This window comes from Protomyctophum bolini (assembly GCF_963924005.1).
Source record: "Protomyctophum bolini genome assembly, chromosome: 23".
In the NCBI taxonomy this organism is placed as follows: Eukaryota; Metazoa; Chordata; class Actinopteri; order Myctophiformes; family Myctophidae; genus Protomyctophum; species Protomyctophum bolini.
Window position 1 is genome coordinate 24,890,783 of NC_137884.1, and position 22,500 is coordinate 24,913,282.

The window sequence follows — 22,500 nt, forward strand, 5'->3', positions numbered from 1 at the left end:
CCCTCCAATAATGGACTGGAGACATTTATATTTCACCTGTTTCTGTTGTTTTGTTTTTGTTGTTTTTGTTTTTTTTCGCCGTGTCTCGTAAAACAAAATGGCCGCCGTCGTCGTCCTCTTCCTCCTGCTCGATAAACCCAAAGAGATATCAGATCTACAAGCTCTCTGTAGTGACCCAACAGATCTACAAGCTCTCTGTAGTGACCCAACAACAGATCTACAAGCTCTCTGTAGTGACCCAACAGATCTACAAGCTCTCTGTAGTGACCCAACAACAGATCTACAAGCCCTCTGTAGTGACCCAACAACAGATCTACAAGCTCTGTAGTGACCCAACAACAGATCTACAAGCCCTCTGTAGTGACTCAACAGATCTACAAGCTCTCTGTAGTGACCCAACAGATCTACAAGCTCTCTGTAGTGACCCAACAACAGATCTACAAGCTCTCTGTAGTGACCCAACAGATCTACAAGCTCTCTGTAGTGACCCAACAGATCTACAAGCTCTCTGTAACGGACCGAATCTTAACAGGTTTATATTTTTTTCTTTTTAGAGAACTGTGCTTTTTTTTCATTTCTTTCTGTGCTTTTTTTGTAAATCTGTATTTTGATTTAAAAAAAAAACACAAGAGAAAAAAAATTAGGGGGGCGGAGCTATTCTGCAGGGGGCGGAGCTATTCTGCAGGGGGCGGAGCTATTATGCAGGGGGCGGAGCTATTCTGCAGGGGCCGGAGCTATGCTGCAGGGGGCGGGGCTATGCTACATGGGGCGGAGCTATTCTGCAGGGGGCGGAGCTGCTGCAGGAAGGCGGGACGGTCACACAGGACACAAAGTGATTGGTCGAGGAAGGCGGGACGGTCTGACGAGACACGACGTGATTGGACGAGACGGGACGCCATTTATATTTTACTTTGTCGTTTCTTTTTTTGGTGTCGTTTTTTTGTTTATTCTTTTTTTTTTCGTATTTACAGAAAAACATTAAAAACATTAAAAACATGAAAACAAAGGAAACAAAAGGCTTCCAGTTTCTGACGGAAAATATTTAAAGAAAAAGACAAACAAGACAAGAGACTTTATATTCTTCCCTCCTTTGAATTTGGATTTTTGTTATATATTTTTTTCTATCTTTCTTTTTTTTTATAACGATTATGGAACAGATCCGTGTCAAGTTACACTTCTACTAAATGTCTTCTAAATCATGACAGTTTTCAGAAAGACACCGTGTTTCTATATCAGTGGTTCTGAGGACCCACTAATTACATGTACAGGTCCATCCCAACGAATTAGAATAATCTGGAAAAAGTTCGTTATTTGCCATAATGTAATAAAAATAAATAAACTGTCATATATTTTAGATTCATTACACAACTGAAATAATTCAAGCCTTTTATTGTTTTAATATTGATGATTATGACGTACAGCTCATGAAAATCCAATCTCAATTAATTCGAATATTTTACGAGACCACTAAAAAAAAGAATTTAAGCGAGAAATGTCGACCATCTGAAAAGTATATAAATGTATGAAGTTAATACTTGGTCTGGGCTACTTTAGAACTAATTATTTCATCAATGGGGCGTGGCATGGAGGTGATCAGCCTGTGGCACTGTTATGGAAACCCAGGTTTGATAACAGCCCAAAATTAATTTGTATTGTTCAGTCTCATGTCTCACCTTCCTCTTGACAATACAACCTAGATTCTCTGTGGGGTTCAGGTCAGGCCAGTTGGCTGGTAAGTTAAGCACAGTAATACCAGTACAGTCAGTACACCAGTTACTAGTAGTTTTAACACAGTAATACCATGGTCAGTACACCAGTTACTAGTAGTTTTAACACAGTAATACCATGGTCAGTACACCAGTTACTAGTAGTTTTGGCTCTGTGGGCAGGTGGCAAATCGAGCTGGAAAGGAAAATTAGAATCACCATGAAGCTTGTCAACATACTGAAGCACAATGTACTCAGTGGATCAACACCAGCAGATAACATGGCCTAAATTACTTAACTGAACTTGTTAGTTCCTCTGTTTATATGAATAGTAATTCTATGTATACTCTCTATCTCTCTGTCTGTCTGTCTGTCTCTTTCTGTCTGTCTGTCTCTGTCCACCCCCCCTCTCTCTCTGTCCTCCCCCCTCTCTGTCTCTCTCTCTGTGTCTGTCTCTCTTTGTCCTCTCTCTCTCTCTCTCTCTCTCTCTCTCTCTCTCTCTCTCTCTCTCTCTCTCTCTCTGTGTCTCTGTCTGTCTGTCTCTCTTTGTCCGCCCCCCCTGTCTGTCTGTCTGTCTGTCTGTCTGTCTGTCTGTCTGTCTCTGTGTGTGTGTGTGTGTGTGTGTGTGTGTCTCTCTCTCTCTCTCTCTCTCTCTCTCTCTCTCTCTCTCTTGCTCATATTTGGAGATCTAAATGCGAGCCAGTGGAATCTCCCATGATGCACCGGGGCATTACCTCACAGGCAGGGTTGCCATGTCTTCTCATTGTGAGCCATGTTTCGTCGGGCCTTTTGTTTTTCTGTAGTTTATAGTTTTTGGTAGTTTTTTGGTGTTGTTTCTATAATATAATATAAATATATAATTCTTCTTTCTAATTAGGGAGGGGCCTATGTTAGTGGGATGGGCCTATGTAAGCGACTGCGGCAACCACACTTGGCAAATTTTCAAAATTGCGACTTTTCTAGTTATTATTATTATACTTATTTCTCTCCCACACCCTGGCAACCCTGAGCTCTGGGGGGGCGGCGCTTCATCACAGTGTTGTCTTGTCAGTTATTCGGAACCAAATGAACTCCGCACTGTTGTTACAACTCCTCCTGCTCACAGGTAACTGTGTGTGTGTGTGTGTGTGTGTGTGTGTGTGTGTGTGTGTGTGTGTCAGTCATGTTTCAGGGCTAAATGTGTGTGTGCGGTGTTTGCTTCGCACTTGTTGTGTGTCATAGTTAGATTAGATAATGTTGTGTTGTGGTCTCTCTTGTGTGTGTATGTATGCGTGCGCGCGTCGGTCGCTGTGTCATCTGATACAATGTGTCAACATTAACAAGCTGTCACACACACACACACACACACACACAGTGACAGGCTATCATGTTACATGCGAGGTCAGGTCACCCATTTTGATAGGTCACAGATATCAGTGTAACTGTACCGTTATGTGCACATGTTGCGCCATGATTAAACCTGTGACGTCATATTGTGACAGCAATCATTGCTTATAGAGTGTGTTCAGTAACAGTGTTAAATAGCTCTATATTGTGACAGTAATCATTGCTATACACTGCTACTGCTGTGTAGAGTTTACACATGTTGTGTAGAGTTTACACATGTTGTGTAGAGTTTACACATGTTGTGTAGAGTTTACACATGTTGTGGAGTTTTCACATGTTGTCGTGTAGAGTTTTCACATGTGGAGTTTTCACATGTTGTTGTGTAGAGTTTACATGTGTTGTTGTGTCTGTCGTGTAGAGTTTTCACATCATCATCATCATGTCATTCTTCCTATTGTGTCTCAACAATGAGCTATGAGCTGTTCATCACACACACACACACACACACACACACACACACACACACACACACACAGAGAGACAGTGTTGGGGAAAGTTATTTTTTTATGGACTAGTTCAGTTCATAGTTAATTCAAAAATTGAGCTTGTAGATCAGCTATTTTCAGCATGGAACACGTCCGACGAAGAATAAATCAGGCTTCACTCGCTGTGGAAGAGAGTTTTGTTTGGCCGTTGCACACATACCTCCTCCACGCAAAAATAACTATAATAGCTATTTTTCGTGGCACGAGGAAACTTGTTGTTTTAATCAAACAACAAGTTTCCTCAGTGTTTGGGGCGGGAGTCGGGATGTTCTGTGTCTGCTGTCTGTCTGCGTGGAGTGCGTGCTGTCTGTCTGCGCGGAGTGCGTGCTGTCTGCTGTCTGTCTGCATGGAGTGCGTGCTGTCTGCTGTCTGTCTGCATGGAGTGCGTGCTGTCTGCTGTCTGTCTGCATGGAGTGCGTGCTGTCTGTCTGCATGGAGTGCGTGCTGTCTGCTGTCTGTCTGCATGGAGTGCGTGCTGTCTGTCTGCGTGGAGTGCGTGCTGTCTGCTGTCTGTCTGTGTGGAGTGTGTGCTGTCTGCTGTCTGTCTGCGCGGAGTGCGTGCTGTCTGCTTTCTGTCTGCGCGGAGTGCGTGCTGCGTGCATGAGTGGATCATCATGCAGTAGATATATGAACCTTTATTGAGAGGATATCCCCTTGAGATGCATCATCTCGTTTTCGAGGGGGTCCAGCAACATACAGTAAATACAAGACAATACAACAAGTACAATCATACATACATAATCGAGGACAAAACAAACAACAAAGCTCTCCTAAAACTAGCTGCTCCCATCCCACCTATTCACCCACAACACTGTATCAATAAGTCAATATGGTATAGTATACAAGATGATGAACATACATCGGAAGAACATCAGGCCGAGCATCATGACAGACGTGAGAATGCATTAACAACATTGTCAATACATCATGACAGAGTACAAACATGCACTTGAAAATAGTAAATAGTAAAATAGTAAATAGTAAATAGTACATTTGCCACATGATGTAGGGAGAGAGAGAACAATCCAAACAATAGGAGGCATTTAGAAGCAGGAGCATGGTATTTGGAGATGGGTAAAGATAGACACTTTAAAAATATTGAAGGAGTTAATGGATCTGAGGGAACTGGGGAGATTGTTCCAGTCGACAGGAGCTTTAAATTTAAAAGCACGCCGACCAACTACTTTTCTGATGTTGGTGGGGACTGTAAGGTAAAGATGGTCAGTGTGCCTCAGGTTGTATGGTGAGCTGAAGGGACGTAGATATTGTTTTAAGTATTCCGGGTAATTGAAGTGTATGCATTTAAAGATAAATAGAAGCCAGTGAGAGTGTCTTCGAGCTTTTGGTGTTAGCCAGTTGAGGGACTCGTACAGGGTACAGTGGTGGGTCATATAGGGACACCTCAGTATAAATCTACAGAGATTGTTGTATGTTACGTTGAGGGGATAGAGGTGTGTATCGGAGGTATTTTGGTAAACAATGTCAGCATCGTCTAAGATAGGGAGAATTAGTTGAGAGATGATTCTTTTCCTGACCTGAAGGGTGAAACAGTTAATTGATCGATATAAAATTTTCAGGCTGAAATTAACTTTCTGGATAACAGAGGTGATGTGAGGCTCGAATGTCAGTTGAGGGTCGACATTCGAGCCTCACAGATGCGCGCTCCAGTGATGGCTGAGAAAGATGAGTTAATTTGTGTCGTATAACTAAGGGCTTATTGGTGGGGTTTAAGGGCTTATTGGTGCGGTTTAAGGGCTTATTGGTGGGGTTTAAGGGCTTATTGGTGGTGTTTAAGGGTTTATTGGTGGGGTTTCCGCTAGATATTAAGGCCTGTTTAGGGTGTGTTTTAGCGCCGGGGGTTTCGCCTGGAAGGCTCTATGGAAACACTCACTCTTGAACGAAGTTGAACGTGAGAAAGTGACGTTCACACACGCCAGAAATGAACGCGTTCACAATGACGTTCACCAGGCAGAAATACAGTACGTGCGTTCAGTTCCCGTTCACCCATAATATGAACGTGTTCGTGAACGATTCTCTTTATCCAGACCGCAGCCATCTTGCCAGCAAGGTGATACCTAGGTGACACTTCCCATAGACAGCCCATTCATCCTAACAGAAAAGTCAGATTTAATTATATTAAACAACGTCAAAATCACCAACATTGCAGCTGTACGGAAAGCTTGAATTATCCCTCTTTCTGTGTGTTTGTTTCATAAAAATCCACTGTAGGCATGTTATGAGCTACTTCCTGATGATTTTTTTTCTCCAAGTACTGGAGTTTGGAAGCGCTCGTTGACTATCACTCAACAGCCCATGCGTACCACCTGTTTAGAAATGATATGAAATGATAATGCGGGAGGCAGCAGGAGGTTGCTTTACTGAAAACGAGTGCTTCCATACTCTGATACTTAGAAAATATCATCTGCAAGGAATTTCTTGCCAGGAAGTAGCTCATAACATGTCTACGGTGGATTTTTATGAAACAAACACTTTACAGATTGAAAGAGGATAATTCAAGCTTTCCCTACAGCTGCAATGTTGGTGATTGGACGTTGTTTAATATAATTAAATAGGACTTTTCTGTGTGGATGAATGGGCACACACTAATCTCTCTCTCTCTTTCTCTTCTAGCTTGAACCTCTCGGTGAGTGTGTGTTTCTGAGTGTGTGTGTGTGTGTGTGTGTGTGTGTTTTTGCGTGCGTGCGTGCACGCTCCATGGCTCTCTACCTCGTCAGACGAATGGCTCGCGTGGCCACGCCCCTTCTTCTCTGGCCCCGCCCCCGCATGGCCCCGCCCCTCCGCTTCCCGTCACTGCAATCGGCTGCTCTGATTGGTTAGAGCACACAGAACTACACATCCCACAATGCACTTGGCCGTTCTGATTGGTTAAAGCACACATAACTACACATCCCACAATGCACTGGCCCGTTCTGATTGGTTAAAGCACACATAACTACACATCCCACAATGCACTGGGCCGTTCTTATTGGTAGAGCACATTAGGTTTACTGTGATAATACAGTTAAAGGACCACTTCACCACTTTTCAACCTCCGCTGGGCTAAGTGGGGCCACTCCAGGGTCTGAACTGGGCTAAGTGGCTCACTGACTACTTTACCTTATTGTAATGTAAACAGTAGATGTGTGGTGGTGTGGTGTGGTGTGTTAGTGTGGTGTGTTAGTGTGGTGTGTTAGTGTGGTGGTGTGGTGTGGTGTGTTAGTGTGGTGGTGTGGTGTGTTAGTGTAGTGGTGTGGTGTGGTGTGGTGCACGGTGGGTCCTCTGCCCGGGCCAAGAGCGCCCATCTCTGGGCAAGGACCTCCAGACATGGGGTGAGACATGGACCTGGGGCCTCCCCATGGACCTGGGGCCTAGTCCCCATGGGCCGGGGACTAGGCCCATGGGTGTGTTAGTGCGGTGTGGTGTGGTGTGTTCATGCATATATTTGACTGGCATGCAAGGGGATGGTCTCTCTATCTCTCTCTCTCTCTCTCCAGGCTGGGAGGTCTCTCTATCATCCTGGTCTCTCTCTCTCCAGGGTTGGAGGTCTCTCTATCATCCTGGTCTCTCTCTCTCCAGGGTTGGAGGTCTCTCTATCATCCTGGTCTCTCTCTGTTTCTCTCTCTCTCCAGGGTTGGAGGTCTCTCTATCATCCTGGTCTCTCTCTCTCCAGGGTTGGAGGTCTCTCTATCATCCTGGTCTCTCTCTCTCTCTCTCCAGGGTTGGAGGTCTCTCTACCATCATGTCTGGCTTCAATCTGCTGCACCTGATCAGCAAGAGTCAACCCGTAACTCTGAGACCCTGCGGACTGCCCCCAGGTCCTAAAGCCTGCCCCTGGGTGCTCTGTGTGCCACTAATCTGTGGGTGCTAATGGGTGCTTCTAAAGCTCACGCCACTAACCCTATACGCTCTGTGTGCTTCTAAAGCTCTCCCACTGGGTGCTTGTAACGCTCTGTGTGATGATGGGTGCTCTGTGTGGCTCTAAACCTCGCCCACTGGGTGCCGGGTTGGCTCCAGAGCCTTGGATATAGACAGAGTTAGGGCTTCGGTCCAATGGAGGCTCTCCTACATAGACTTCTATTGAGAATGGGGGACAACCAACTGGGCCGGGCCGGACTGGAACCGGAAGTATAGGCAGAAATGCATTGGACTCAGGGCTTAAATCCCTTTATTTTAGATTGTATTTTAGTAATAGTACAACAGTTCAGGCTGCAATAACATCGCTCGAGCGCTCGGTTTCTGCCCCCTCAATGTCGTCACTCTTCTATTAGATGGCTCTGGGTGGCTCTAAAGGGTGCTTCTAACCTCACCCTCTGTGTGCTTCTAAAGCTCACCCACAGGGTGCTTTAACGCTTTGGGTGCTCTGTGTGGCTCTAAACCTCGCCCAGTGGGTGCTGGGTGCTTCTAACCTCACCCAGTGGGTGCTGGGTGCTTCTAACCACGCCCAGTGGGTGCTGGGTGCTTCTAACCTCACCCAGTGGGTGCTGGGTGCTTCTAACCTCGCCCAGTGGGTGCTGGGTGCTTCTAACCACGCCCAGTGGGTGCTGGGTGCTTCTAACCTCACCCAGTGGGTGCTGGGTGCTTCTAACCTCACCCAGTGGGTGCTGGGTGGCTCTAATCTGCACCGATTGTTTTCTTTCTTTTGTTTGTTTTTTGCGCGGCCCGGGCAGAGACCAATTGGTCACTCATTTGCCTCATAGAGCTGTAAAAGACTACAACATCCAGACTGCATGCTAGCTGTCTGTAAAAGACTACAACGTCCAGACTGTCTAGAGGTATAAAAGACTACTACATCCAGACTTGATAGCTGTAAAAGACTACAACATCCAAACTGCATTCTAGCTATCTGTAAAAGACTACAACATCCAGACTGCATGCTAGCTGTAAAAGACTACAACATCCAGACTGTCTAGTGGTGTAAAAGACTACAACATCCAGACTGCATGCTAGCTAAAACACTACAACATCCAGACTGCATGCTAGCTAAAAGACTACAACATCCAGACTGCGTGCTAGCTAAAAGACTACAACATCCAGAGTGCATGCTAGCTGCCTCATAATGTGAAAGGGTGAAACCTAGTGGCAGAATGTTGTCTAGTTCTTCATTTGAACTGAATAGAGATTTTAGTTCAAATGTTTGTTACTATTAGGCTACTATTAATTACTCTAATTAGTAATTACTCGATACATTTCCAACTCAGAGTACATTTCTACTAGGAAGGCTGTTTTATTTTTGCGTACGTGTGTGTGTGTGTGGCTGTGTGCACGTGTGTGCAATAACATTGGCAGCTATTACCAATTACCGAATATTGGTAATATATAGAATATATATTCTTTCACAGTGAACGTTTTTAACCCAAATCTTTGCTTCTGGGGGGTCCCTGGAACAACATATTTTCAGATTGGGGTCGGTGGCCAACTACAGATAATTCTGGGGGTCCTTGACATGAAAAACGTTGAGAACCACTGACGGAAAAGTTGACAGAAAACTGTCAAGATTTAGAAGACATTTGGGTTGAAGGGTGAACCCCATTAACTTTTTTTTTTGGCTTGGTTTGATCCGTAAATAATCAATAACTCTACAGAAAGATTTTATTATTATTTTAATACACATTTTACAGTAACGAGCCACTGCTGTGACACTCAGACAGCAAACCTGTTCATTTCTCCACATATAGATTTCTGAAAAAACTGTCAATTATTTTAAGACTGGAACCAAGGCGCCATCTCCTGGTGAATCATGACCATAACACGTTAGATTCTGGAGAGAGAGAGAGAGAGCTTATTTTCACAGAATGTGTCAAAAATGTGCTAATTTACACTGACCTCTGAGTGACCTCTGAGAGCCCCTAACCTAACCCAAATACTGTGTGTGTGTGTGTGTGTGTGTGTGTGTGTGTGTGTGTGTGTGTGTGTGTGTGTGTGTGTCATTAACCCTTTCAGGAGCATCATGTCGGACCAAGAAGACCTGGTCGGTGACCTTTAACAAGGATGACCTCAAGAAGAGGCTGACCCCTCTGCAGTACCATGTGACCCAGGAGAGGGGCACCGAGGGGTACGACCTTTCACCTGTTTTTGCTGTCTATGGGGACACAGTTCCGCTGTCTATGGGGACACAGTATGTCTATGGGGACACAGTCTGTCTATGGGGACACAGTTCCGCTGTCTATGGGGAGACAGTCTGTCTATGGGGACAGAGTATGTCTATGGGGACACAGTCTGTCTATGGGGACGCAGTCTGTCTATGGGGACACAGTTTTTAGAATCCGAATATCTCAGAATCTTCTTTTTGTCTCAAAACAAGATATAGATTTGCCTCTTATTTCTATAAACGATTATGATTGATGTTACACAATGTATGTATTGGATTAAATTGTCTGTCTGTCTGTCTGTCTGTCTGTCTGTCTGTCTGTCTGTCTCTCAGTGCGTTCAGAGGAGAGTTCACAGACCATAAGGATGAGGGCGTGTACACGTGTGTGGTCTGCCACGCCCCTTTATTCAAGTAAGATGTGTGTGTGTGTGTGTGTGTGTGTGTGTGTGTGTGCAAACTGTGCATGTGCGTGCGCGCATGCATGCGTTTATACATATATTTTATGATAATTGACAGATTAAACTATTTTACTTTACAATGTATTTTTGGTGTTTTTCTCGTTGCAGGTCCAGCACAAAGTTCGACTCGGGGTCAGGTAGGTTGGAGGACCCCCACATTGACACTTATTACTAATTTACTAGCCCGCGGGGGACCCCCATTTGAAAAGATATGCCAAAGGGTCAGGGACCCCCCATAAGAGAAGATCTGTCAGGGGCAGGGACCCCCCATAAGAGAAGATCAGGGACCCCCATAAGAGAAGATCAGGGACCCCCCATAAGAGAAGATCTGTCAGGGGCAGGGACCCCCCATAAGAGAAGATCAGGGACCCCCCATAAGAGAAGATCTGTCAGGGGCAGGGACCCCCATAAGAGAAGATCAGGGACCCCCCATAAGAGAAGATCTGTCAGGGGCAGGGACCCCCATAAGAGAAGATCAGGGACCCCCCATAAGAGAAGATCTGTCAGGGGCAGGGACCCCCATAAGAGAAGATCAGGGACCCCCCATAAGAGAAGATCTGTCCGGCTCTGGCAGTGACTCTCAACAAGGACCCCCAGTTTGACATGCAATAGTCTACGGACCCCCCCATTTATATCTCTGGGAGTCAGTTTTAATTTAACTCTGTGGGCTGTATTTTGCGTGTCTTAAGTACCAGGTCTTATTACTTAACTTAAGACCTGGAGGCGTGATCAATGCTCTTTGGCCAAATGGCATTGATCACTCCTCCAGGTCTTAAGTTAAGTAATAAGACCTGGTACTTAAGACACGCGAAAATACAGCCCTGAGAGTGTACAAATGGATGGGTCCATTTGGTTCCATGTATTACACTCTCAGAGTCACAGACCCGTAAGGGTCCATTTGGTTCCATGTGCTACACTCTCAGAGTCACAGACCCGTAAGGGTCCATTTGGTTCCATGTGTTACACTCTCAGAGTCACAGACCCGTAAGGGTCCATTTGGTTCCATGTGCTACACTCTCAGAGTTACAGACCTGTAAGGGTCCATTTGGTTCCATGTGTTACACTGTGTTACACAGACAGACAGACGGTCCTCAGATTTGGGTATGATGATCCTGAACAGGAGAGGACGCTGTTCCCCACCGGTCCACACGAGGGCGCTGTTCCCCACCTCTTACGTGCTCATAGAAATGTCTTAAATCATGCAGTTCTCACACTATTTCGTATCAAGGACCCCAAAGTGATTGTGTATTTTTAGCCACGGACCCCATAATTCATTCCACAAATAGAATACAATACATTAACAGTAGCCTACATTACAAGTGCCCATTTGATTCTCAATTTAATTTACAATGTAGTAATTTATCAGACGCTCTTGATCCAGAGAGATTTACAGTAAGCAAGAACAACACATGGTGATACATCACATTATATAAATAGAACAACACACATTATTTATTACAGTAATGACATATAAATAGTATTTATTACAGTAATGACACATAAATAGTATTTATTACAGTAATAACGTGTAAATGTGTTCCAGGGTGGCCGTCCTTCTCAGACCTCCTGAAAGAGGACAGTGTCACGGTGTCTGATGACTTCTCCTATGGAATGCACCGAGTGGAGGTGACCTGTAACCAGGTGGGTGTCTAAACTCATTTAGACAAAAAGTCTTCTAAATCCTGACAGTTTTCTTGAAAAACCCTATGTTTCTATGTCGGTGGTGCTCAAACATTTTCATGTCAAGCTCAAGGACCCCCAAGATTATGTAATTGGCCGTCGACCCCCATCTGAAAATACAGTAGGACCCCCAAGATTTGAGTTAAAAACGTTCGCTCTGAAAGAATATATATTCAAAGATTTGCGCCACATTTTCACGATGTTTAAAAAATAACAGACCTACATGCTCATAGTAGGGCCAGCTAGGCACTCCAATGTTGAAGCGCTGGGCCCTAGTGGTAAGAGGAAGGACTGCAGGCGGACCCGTGGATTCTTGACGAGGAAACCCCCGTGCAACCGAGCGCTCAATGTTAAAGCCCAGCTACACTTCCGCATTTGGACACCAAAATTTGGTGTCCAAATGCTGAATCAGCGAAAAAATGCGGAAATAGACGGTACTTCCGGCAGCCTTCCGGGTGCTTCAAAACGCCACTGAGCAACTTCCACTGACATGAATAGCGGAGGGGGCTGAGCTTCGCGCCAGTTCAGTCTCTATCCTTTTAATACTCTATGGTGCCGCGCTATGAGCTTTTAGTAACCAGTAATAACTAGCTTGTAAGAACCAGTAAGACGCCCTGAGGGGGAGAAAGGACGAGGTCATGTGCACACGTCCTCCTGGGTGCCAGCAGACTGCTGGCACTCTGGAATGGAGGGGTCAGATCAACATATGGAATTAATTCTGTACTGGCCGTATATGGAGCGTGTCGAGTGTACAGGGTTTGATGAGGTCAGATCAACATTATGGAATGAATTCTGTACTGGCCGTATATGGAGCGTGTCTTGAGTGTAAAGGGTTTGATGAGGTCAGATCAACATAACTGGTCGCCGCCCCACCCCCGAGCGCACGTAGATTTAATATACAAACTATTATTAACTGGTAAACACTTCCTCTGTGCGTGCGTGCGTGCGTGCGTGTGTGCGTGTGTGTGTGCGCGTGTGCGTGCACAGTGCGGGTCTCACCTCGGCCACCTGTTCGATGACGGGCCACGCCCCACGGGGAAGAGGTACTGCATAAACTCCGCCTCCCTGGCCTTCCAGAAGCCAATGGATGGACAGGAACCCAAGGATAGCCCCGCCTCCGATGCCACGCCCTCATCATCATCAAAGAGCGACCTCTAAAACAGTGTCAAGGACCCCTCAAAAGGACACTAATTAACACCCGCGGACCCCCATCTGAAATGATATGCCAAGGACCCCCAAAATGAGAAGATTTTTCCGGCTCTAGCAGTGAATCTCAACCCGTTTAATTTCAAGGACCCCCAGTTTGACATGCATTAGTCTACGGACCCCCCATTTAATGGCATTTCTATCTCTGGGACCCCCGATTTATATTGTAAAATCAATGTTAATTTAACTCTCGGTTACAGACCCATATAAGGGTCCATTTGGTTCCTAACTATTATTTAACTGCTGGGGACCCCCTGGAACACTCTCAAGGACCCCTGGGGGTCCCCGGACCACACTTTGAGAATGAGAACCACTGCTCTAAAAAAACAAAACAACAGAAAAACAGTGTGATGTCAGAAGTGGTCCTTGTGTGTGTGTGTGTGGGGGGGGGGGGGGGGGGGAAGGGGGAGTGGTCATAGGTCGGTAAACCAATAGAAAGCAGCAGGGGGTGTGGTTTTCTGGACTCGGTTGAAAGAAAAACGGCTGTTATTTATTTTATAATTCTTAGTTTTCCCCTTAGAGATTTATTTACACACACAATGTTTATATACAGCAATCATTTTATCACCTTTTTTTGCAGTATGGCCGCTGTGCATGGATGGAGACTATACTGACGGTATAATCGGAATAATCTGCCGATATTTATTTATTTTTGCTTATTTTTCACCCTAATCCCCATGAAAGCGGCTGCGCCCCCCTACAGGCCGTGAGGAGTAGTGCATTGTGGGACACAAGCTTGGTTTGTAAAACACTGTGACCTTTGACCTTCATATCTAGATGCTGTTATTATAATTATTGCAAATATTAATTATATGCAATATTTAAAGTTTGGTTTTGATGATGATAATTAATTAGTTATAGTATTATTCTCTCATTAGAGGTGTGTGTGTGTGTGTGTGTGTGTGTGTGTGTGTGTGTGTGTGTGCTTGTGTGTGTGCTTGTGTGTGTGTGTGTGTGTGTGTGTGTGTGTGTGTGTGCTTGTGTGCACTTTTGATTCATTTCTTTGAAGTTTATTTGACACGTTTTGACATTTTATTTAATGAATAAATAAAGTTCCAGTGATTAAATTGATCAGATTGATTTTTTTTAACCCCTGCAACAACGTCTGGCTTTCTGTATATTACTGTACGTCCAATTAAGTCTATGGACTTTGAATGGTTGTTTTTTCATGTCAGGGACCCCCAAATAGACACTAATTAGCCCCGCGGACCCCCATTTGAAAACACATGTTTCAAGGACCCCCAGTTTGACCCCCATTTAATGGAATTTCTATCTCTGGGACCCCCATTTTATATTGTAAAATCAATGTTAATTTAACTCTGAGAGTGTACAAATGGACCCGTTAGGGTCCCTTTGGTCCCATTTGTACACAGAGTTACAGACCCATAAGGGTCCATTTGGTTCCAAACTATAATTTAGCTGGGGACCCCCTGGAACTCCCTCAAGGACCTCTTGGGGTCCCCGGACCCCACTTTGACAACCACTGGTTTAGAGCACTTCAAAGCAGCCCCTCGTGGTACAAAATAACTAGAAAGTAGAATATATAGAAATGTTAAAATGACCGCAAACATGTTGAAACATTTCAGAGTTAAAAATGTTTGGGAGGGAAAATGCTCCAAGTGAGATTTTTTCCTAAATTTGTTTAGTATGTTATTTAGTAGCAAAATTCATAGAATAGTCTCTTCTATAAATTATTTGGGGGTTTCAACCGTATACTTTGTATTACCATGTGTTGTTCTTGCTTAGATTAAGAGCCCAACTCCTTTTTAAATGCCATGACAAATGATTTTTATGATTGTCTGTGTGTGTGTCTGTCTGTGTGTCTGCCTGCCTGCCTGCCTGCCTGCCTGCCTGCCTGCCTGTCTGTCTGCCTGTCTGCCTGCCTGCCTGCCTGGCTGTCTGTCTGCCTGCCTGCCTGCCTGCCTGTCTGTCTGCCTGCCTGCCTGCCTGCCTGCCTGCCTGCCTGTCTGCCTGTCTGCCTGCCTGTCTGTCTGTGAGGAAAGGAAGTGCAAATGCAAACACTGGAGACAGACATAAACACTACTGCGTGCGTGCGTGCGTGCGTGCGCGTGCACGTGTGCATGCACTGGTTGAACATTAACTGAGGTGAGTGTTTGTAATGAGGGTCTGTATGTGAGCCCACGTGTGTGTGTGTGTGTGTGTGTGTGCGTGCGTGCGTGCGTCCGCACACGCGCAATCCTCTCCTTTAGTTAATGAGTTAACATGGGCTTAATCAGTACACACACACTCACTCACTCACTCTGTACCCTGAAGATGTATTTGTCTCCCTATCAGCACAAATTGGGGGAAATAAAAACAACCAAATAAACATTTTTCGGTATCGGTATATGGCTAAATTAAATTGGTGTTTTAAACATGGGGGGTCGGCCAATAGAGCCATATCAATGCATCCTATACTTGTATCAGTGATGTGATCATTGTTTTAGTAATCCCAGTTTAAATTACAGTTTAATTGATGCAGTAGGCCTACAGCTAGGAGGTGTCGGTATAAAAAAGCTCCGACATTTCTTGAAAATACACACACACACACACACACACTCACACACACACACACACACACACACACACACACACACACACACACACACACTCACACACACACACACACACACACACAGAGAGACCTTTCCCCCGGCTTGCCTCTCTGCAGCGCTCTAGTTAAACGCATGTGTGTGTGTGTGTGTGTGTGTGTGTGTGTGTGTGTGTGTGTGTGTGTGTTCGTTCCAGCCCCTGGAAATATTTCCTCTCTTGGAAAAACATTCGCCTTTCGAGGAAAAACTCACAAGCACATGTGGTTTTATTACGCACACGCGCGCACGCACACACGCACAGTAGTCGCACACACACACATAGAGAGAGAGACCTTTCCCCAGGCTTGCCTCTCTGCAGCTCTCTAGTTAAATGCATGTGTTTGAGAGACACACACACACTTTGGCAGGGAGGGACTCCGGTAGGAAATAGTTGGAATCTCTGCCTGATCTCTGTACGTATATGACTGCAGGGGGACACGAGTTTCCACACAACAGCCTGTAAGGAAATAACGTGACTTCCTTCCTCTGATCCGAGCTGCACATTCAGTGCCCTGTTACACGGAATGTTGTTCCCCTGTAGAATATCTGCACAGTTCATTCACCGTTACACAGAATGTTGTTCACTTGTTCCCCTCCTATATAACAATGACACGTATATGCATTCTGATTTCCAATTTTGTAAAACACACAAACTTGCACACATATACGTGTGTTGCTCTATATTAACTTTCAACTCTCACAAGAACATCATGATTGATTCATCTTACGCACGCACGCATGCACGTACACTTGCACGCACACACGCACGTACACACGCACACTGAGGATTAGTGGATTTTTAAACATCCGCTGGTGGAGACTTACACAGAGAGGGAGAGGGGGGGGGTGCAGATGTGGTTACCACGGCGACCAACATCTGCCCTAACCCTAGAAAGAGAGAGAGAGAGAGAGAGAGAAAAGGTGTTGTTTTTTAATGTTTAGTAATAATGATATTTACAGGGCTGAAGGGGTTAAATGCTTCCGGCACAAACACGTGGGTCTAAGAGGGTATTGATACCTGCCTTTCTTTGATATTATATCATTAGAAAGTATACTGTATTTGAACCCTTCAGTAAAACATACTGGTTCAGAACTAAAGGCCCTTCAGTAAAACATACTGGTGGTTCAGAACTGAAGGACCTTCAGTAAAACATACTGGTTCAGAACTAAAGGCCCTTCAGTAAAACATACTGGTTCAGAACTAAAGGCCCTTCAGTAAAACATACTGGTGGTTCAGAACTGAAGGACCTTCAGTAAAACATACTGGTTCAGAACTAAAGGCCCTTCAGTAAAACATACTGGTTCAGAACTAAAGGCCCTTCAGTAAAACATACTGGTTCAGAACTAAAGGCCCTTCAGTAAAACATACTGGTTCAGAACTAAAGGCCCTTCAGTAAAACATACTGGTTCAGAACTGAAGGCCCTTCAGTAAAACATACCGGTTCAGAACTAAAGGCCCTTCAGTAAAACATACTGGTTCAGAACTGAAGGCCCTTCAGTAAAACATACTGGTTCAGAACTGAAGGCCCTTCAGTAAAACATACTGGTTCAGAACTGAAGGCCCTTCAGTAAAACATACTGGTTCAGAACTAAAGGCCCTTCAGTAAAACATACTGGTTCAGAACTAAAGGCCCTTCAGTAAAACATACTGGTTCAGAACTAAAGGCCCTTCAGTAAAACATACTGGTGGTTCAGAACTAAAGGCCCTTCAGTAAAACATACTGGTTCAGAACTAAAGGCCCTTCAGTAAAACATACTGGTTCAGAACTAAAGGCCCTTCAGTAAAAAATACTGGTTCAGAACTAAAGGCCCTTCAGTAAAACATACTGGTGGTTCAGAACTAAAGGCCCTTCAGTAAAACATACTGGTTCAGAACTAAAGGCCCTTCAGTAAAACATACTGGTTCAGAACTAAAGGCCCTTCAGTAAAACATACTGGTTCAGAACTGAAGGCCCTTCAGTAAAACATACTGGTTCAGAACTGAAGGCCCTTCAGTAAAACATACTGGTTCAGAACTAAAGGCCCTTCAGTAAAACATACTGGTTCAGAACTAAAGGCCCTTCAGTAAAACATACTGGTTCATTTAGTTCAGAACTGAAGGGCCTTTAGTTCTCAACTAAAGGCCCTTCAGTAAAACATACTGGTTCTGCTTGTTGTCGTCTCCCGTCTTTCCACGAAATAATAGAAAATGCTCGATAAGAACCCGGCTCCATAAGCCTGTTATTAATGTTAATGTTGTTAATATTGTAGGCCTATACTGTATGTCATAAGTGTTCTATAAAAGAATATAAATATCGGATCTGCATGGAAAAGTCGGTATCGGCAGATACAAAAAAAATAATAGTAATATCAACATCCTAATACTGTCCAATACTTTGATACGGTCTTTTAAAACCCTTTATGTTTGAGACACTTGTGCGTTCTAAGGTGTTTCTGAACGGTCTCTGTGACCTTCTAGAGGTTAATACTCCCTCAAGGTCATTGCGTTCTGCTGGCCAGTTGAATCTCCAGGTCTCAAAAAAGGCCCGTTTTAGAGACCAGATGTGAAACTGGCCCCCCCTCACCATCTAGACGTTTAAATCCCGCATTAAGACCCACCTGTATACACCTTGGCTTTTGATTCCGTTTGAGAGTTCTGTGTTTTTCTGTGGCTTTGTTGTAACGTGTCCTTTTTCTACTGTGTGGTTTTTCTGGTGTCTTATGTTTTAGCTTCATAGTGTATTTAGCTTTTGACTTTCTGTACAGCACTTCAAACCTTCAAACCTTGAGTTGTGAAATGTGCTAAATGTGCTATATAAATAAAGTGGATTGGATTGAAGGTGTAATTTGGGGCCCTAAAGATGAATAGTAATATTCAGCATCTTAATACTAGTGTCCAATACTTCGATAGGGAGGGGGGGGGGTGAAATTATGACTGGCAGTTACTGCCCCCGGTCAAAAACACACTGTGTTTGAAATAGACACTTGTGCTTTCTAAGGTGTGATTTGGGGCCCTGAAGATGTCCAATACTTAGATAGGGAAGGGGGCGGGGGGAATTGGACCACAATGGAAACGAGCCCTCAGGACTTTTGGCAACGCTGTGTGATCGTAGGCCTACTACTGTACTGCTTTAAAATTGACATTCTACCAAAGGTGGAAAAAAAACCCACTAAAACACTACTGTGTGTGTGTGTGTGTGTGTGTGTGTGTGTGTGTGTTCGTGCGTGCGTGAGTGCGCACACGCACGTTGATTGCACTCGTCTCATTGGCTGTGGGCTTGACGCCAGACTGTCTGGGGGGGAGGGGCTTAGAGGAGAGAGAGAGAGAGAAAAGAAAAAAACGGTAAATTCCATTCTGGTCCACCTTCTTTGGGGGTCTCTGCGTGCGTGCGTGCGTGCGTGCGTGCGTGCGTGCATGCGTGCGTGCGTGCGTGCGTGCGTGCGTGCGTACATGTGTGTTTTATGAATGGAGGGAATTCCAGGGACAAATGACCGAAGCTAACAAGGAAAGTGAGCCGACATTTCAAAGGACTTCAATAAATAAATAAATACTACTTGATTATTATTATTATTATTATTATTATTATTATTATTATTATTATTATTATTATTAATAATAATAATAATAATATTGATGAAGCTTTGATAAAGATATAATTTTGGTTAAAAAAAAAGTTTAGTTCACTTTAGTTTAGTTACTTTGTACTGAAAAGGTTTCAATATTAAAGCATGGTTCCCAAAGTGGGGTCCGGGGACCCCCAGGGGTCCTTGAGGGAGTTCCAGGGGTTTCCCAGCTAAATGATAGTTAGGAACCAAATGGACCCTTACGGGTCTGTAACTCTGAGAGTGTAACCCATGGAACCAAATGGACCCTTACGGGTCTGTGACTCTGAGAGTGTAACACATGGAACCAAATGGACCCTTATGGGTCTGTAACTCTGAGAGTGTAACACATGGAACCAAATGGACCCTCACAGGTCTGTAACTCTGAGAGTGTAACACATTGAACCAAATGGAGTACATTTATACTTTTCGTATTTTAAGTAACTATATTTTGATATAACGATATTTTTAATAGCAGAGTTTTACTTGTAAACAGTATTTTGTTTCTGTATTTTGATACTTTAACTTAACTTTAACTTTAAGTTAAGGTGAAAATACTTTTTTTTTCTTCTTCTTTTTCCACAGGCGGTGATTTAACCCCGTCCTCTCCAGACCTGTGGATCGTGGGAAAGTATACTGACTGTGTGTGTGTGTGTGTGTGTGTGTGTGTGTGTGTGTGTGTGTGTGTTGTTCTAATGTAATGGATCTCAGAGTGCGACACTTCAAAGCTGCACCGACCTACAACACACACACACACACACACACACACACACTCAAACACATGCATTTAACTAGAGAGCTGCAGAGAGGCAAGCCAGGGGAAAGGTCTCTCTCTCTCTCTGTGTGTGTGTGTGTGTGTGTGTGTGTGCGTGCCTGTGTGCGTGTGTGCGTGAGGGGAGGGGTGGGGGGTTTCTTGTTGCCAGGCAGGAACCGTGTATCTTTCTGTGAAATGATTGGCCGTCCAGAGTTGTTCCTGTGAATTGATTGGTTGCGCAAAATCGTATAAAAATCACCAACGCAGCATTGTGGTGAAACTCGGCACACACACTCCCCCTAGAGGCAGAGAAAGACATGACACTCCTATACACCTGTTCCTGTCGGCCTCATGGTGGCGCTACAGTGTCTCCGCCAGACCAAAGACGTGGCCCACACACACACACACACACGCATGCGCACACACACACGAACACACACCTAGTCATGTGATCAAGAAAGATCTGCTTCATACTCTGTCCTGATTGGCTAAAGCTTAATTGGCTTCCAAAAGGTTTTGCAGTCGAGTTTCCCGTTTTGAACGCAACGTTACTCCCCCTTGAGGCCCGAGGATGAAATAACACCCTAGTCCAGTTGTCAAGGACCCCCAAATTGACACTAATTGGCCCCACGGACCCCCATTTGAAAATATATTCCAGGGACCCCCATGAGAGAAGATCTTTCCGGCTCTAGCAGTGATTCTCAACCCGTTTAATTTCAAGGACCCCCAGTTTGACATGCATTAGTCTACGGACCCCCATTTAATGGCATTCCTACCCCAGAATTTATAATGTAAAATGTTGTACAAATGGAAATGGTTCAAACTATCATTTAGCTGAGGACCCCCTTGAACTCCCTCAAGGACCCCTGGGGGGGGGTCCCCGGACCCCACTTTGGGAACCACGTGTCCTACACTGTTCAAACCGGCCTCATGGTGGCGCTATATGTTTTGGCCTATATGACTCATCGATCGTTGCCATAAACTCGATCCAGAACAATTTACACTTCACAAGTTTTTCGGCATTTTCCTTTTTCTCTCTCTCTCTCTCTCTCTCTCTCTCTCTCTCTCTGGCAGTCAGCCAGCAGACATGAATGGAAGTTGGACACGTGAGTTTGTCTCAATGCGGTCGCACACACACGCACGTGCACGCACACGCACGCACGCGCACACACACACACACACACCACACACACACACACACACAGCCGCAGAATTTCTCCTGTTTGCTCTGGCGAGACGCCAGTATATTTTTTTTATAACTTACCCACCACAGAGGTGCCTCCCCCCCCCCCGCCCTTTCCCCCTTTTCTAACTCATCTCCATTCACAGACTTTGGTGGTTTAGGGGTGTGTGTGTGTGTGTGTGTGTGTGTGTGTGTGTGTGTGCGTGTGCGTGTGTGTGTGTGTTCTCTCACATCCTGCACAGCCCCGACCTGATGTTTTCGGGTTAGGCTGGAAATATATATATTATTTTTTTTCGTAATGGCTAATAAGACACTAGACCTGTACGTGCGCGTCGGGCCACCGGCCTACTGGAGAACGATGCAACTTGGGAACCTAATGATACCCGTTTCAACTGTCTGTCTGTCTGTCTGTCTGTCTGTGTCCCACATGGAGGTCTCTGTATCTGTCTGTGTCCCACATGGAGGTCTCTGTATCTGTCTGTGTCCCACATGGAGGTCTCTGTATCTGTCTGTGTCCCACATGGAGATCTCTGTATCTGTCTGTCTGTGTCCCACATGGAGATCTCTGTATCTGTCTGTCTGTGTCCCACATGGAGATCTCTGTATCTGTCTGTCTGTCTGTCTGTGTCCCACATGGATTTCTCTGTATCTGTCTGTCTGTGTCCCACATGGAGATCTCTGTATCTGTCTGTCTGTCTGTCTGTGTCCCACATGGAGATCTCTGTATCTCTCTGTCTCCTGTCTGTGTCCCACATGGAGATCTCTGTATCTGTCTGTCTGTCTGTGTCCCACATGGAGGTCTCTGTATCTGTCTGTCTGTCTGTGTCCCACATGGAGATCTCTGTATCTGCCTGTATGTGAAGAGTGCTGCAAACTGACTGTGAAAAGTGGACTGTTTAAGTAATCCAATGGCAGGTGTGGGATTGCCATGGCAATCAATTGGCTGAGGGCAGAGGCTGGGAATTGCACAGGTGAGGGGGACGTGGCATCATTATAGGCCTATACTGGCAGAGCCTGAGCCAGAGCCTTTTGTGGTGGTTCTGGAGAACCGTGGGTCCGACCGACTCGACACCGGGCACTGCGCTCCCTGTGGGGGTGTGGAACACGTGTGTCGAAGTTGAAGTCGGTGGGGCGAACGGTTCTTAAGTTACGTGCTTTAGAACCGTATACACACACACACTCACGCACGCACGCAGACACACACAGAGACGTGGCGCATTTATAGTAAAAATATGCCTTAAAACATTATACTACTTGCTGATTGTTAAATTGATGTGTTTACACACCATTTCAAGTTGGTCCTCCCACCATGTCTGGTCAGAGAGACTCCATGCCACCCCTGTATACTTGATGTCATGTCACAATGATTGCATGATTTTCT

General features: G+C 45.0%; 2 protein-coding genes across 6 annotated transcripts in view; both read left to right on the forward strand.

Moving 5' to 3' along the window:
• Window positions 1-58, forward strand: part of lemd3 (LEM domain containing 3) — a 27,318-nt gene extending 27,260 nt beyond the window's left edge. Inside the window, exon 18 of the mRNA XM_080757718.1 lies at window positions 1-58. This exon is cut by the window's left edge and continues 192 nt beyond it. The gene's annotated coding sequence lies outside the window, so the exon portion shown is untranslated.
• A 2,660-nt stretch (window positions 59-2,718) lies between these two features.
• msrb3 (methionine sulfoxide reductase B3) lies at window positions 2,719-14,080 on the forward strand. 5 transcript variants are annotated; one of them, XM_080757641.1, is made up of 9 exons: window positions 2,719-2,811; window positions 6,209-6,221; window positions 7,295-7,392; window positions 9,518-9,629; window positions 9,999-10,076; window positions 10,232-10,260; window positions 11,667-11,764; window positions 12,791-13,381; window positions 13,420-14,080. In XM_080757641.1, the coding sequence occupies exons 3-8, from the start codon at window positions 7,317-7,319 to the stop codon at window positions 12,959-12,961; spliced, it is 564 nt and encodes a 187-aa protein (XP_080613767.1). In that variant the 5' UTR covers window positions 2,719-2,811; window positions 6,209-6,221; window positions 7,295-7,316; the 3' UTR covers window positions 12,962-13,381; window positions 13,420-14,080. The 5 variants fall into 5 exon arrangements, with proteins under 5 accessions (XP_080613767.1, XP_080613770.1, XP_080613768.1 ...); XM_080757643.1 differs by having other exon boundaries at window positions 2,770-2,811; window positions 7,248-7,392; XM_080757642.1 differs by lacking the exon at window positions 6,209-6,221 and having other exon boundaries at window positions 2,764-2,811.
• The last annotated feature ends 8,420 nt before the right edge of the window (window positions 14,081-22,500 follow it).

What these genes read in the sequence shown, in the direction of transcription:
- msrb3 (XM_080757640.1), top strand. Translation starts at nt 6,293, where the DNA reads ATGGCTCTCTACCTCGTCAGACGAATGGCTCGCGTGGCCACGCCCCTT. An exon ending in AAAGTTCGACTCGGGGTCAG is followed by an intron (nt 10,261 to 11,666) that starts GTAGGTTGGAGG and finishes AATGTGTTCCAG; the next exon opens with GGTGGCCGTCCTTCTCAGAC. An exon ending in TGGAGGTGACCTGTAACCAG is followed by an intron (nt 11,765 to 12,790) that starts GTGGGTGTCTAA and finishes GTGCGTGCACAG; the next exon opens with TGCGGGTCTCACCTCGGCCA.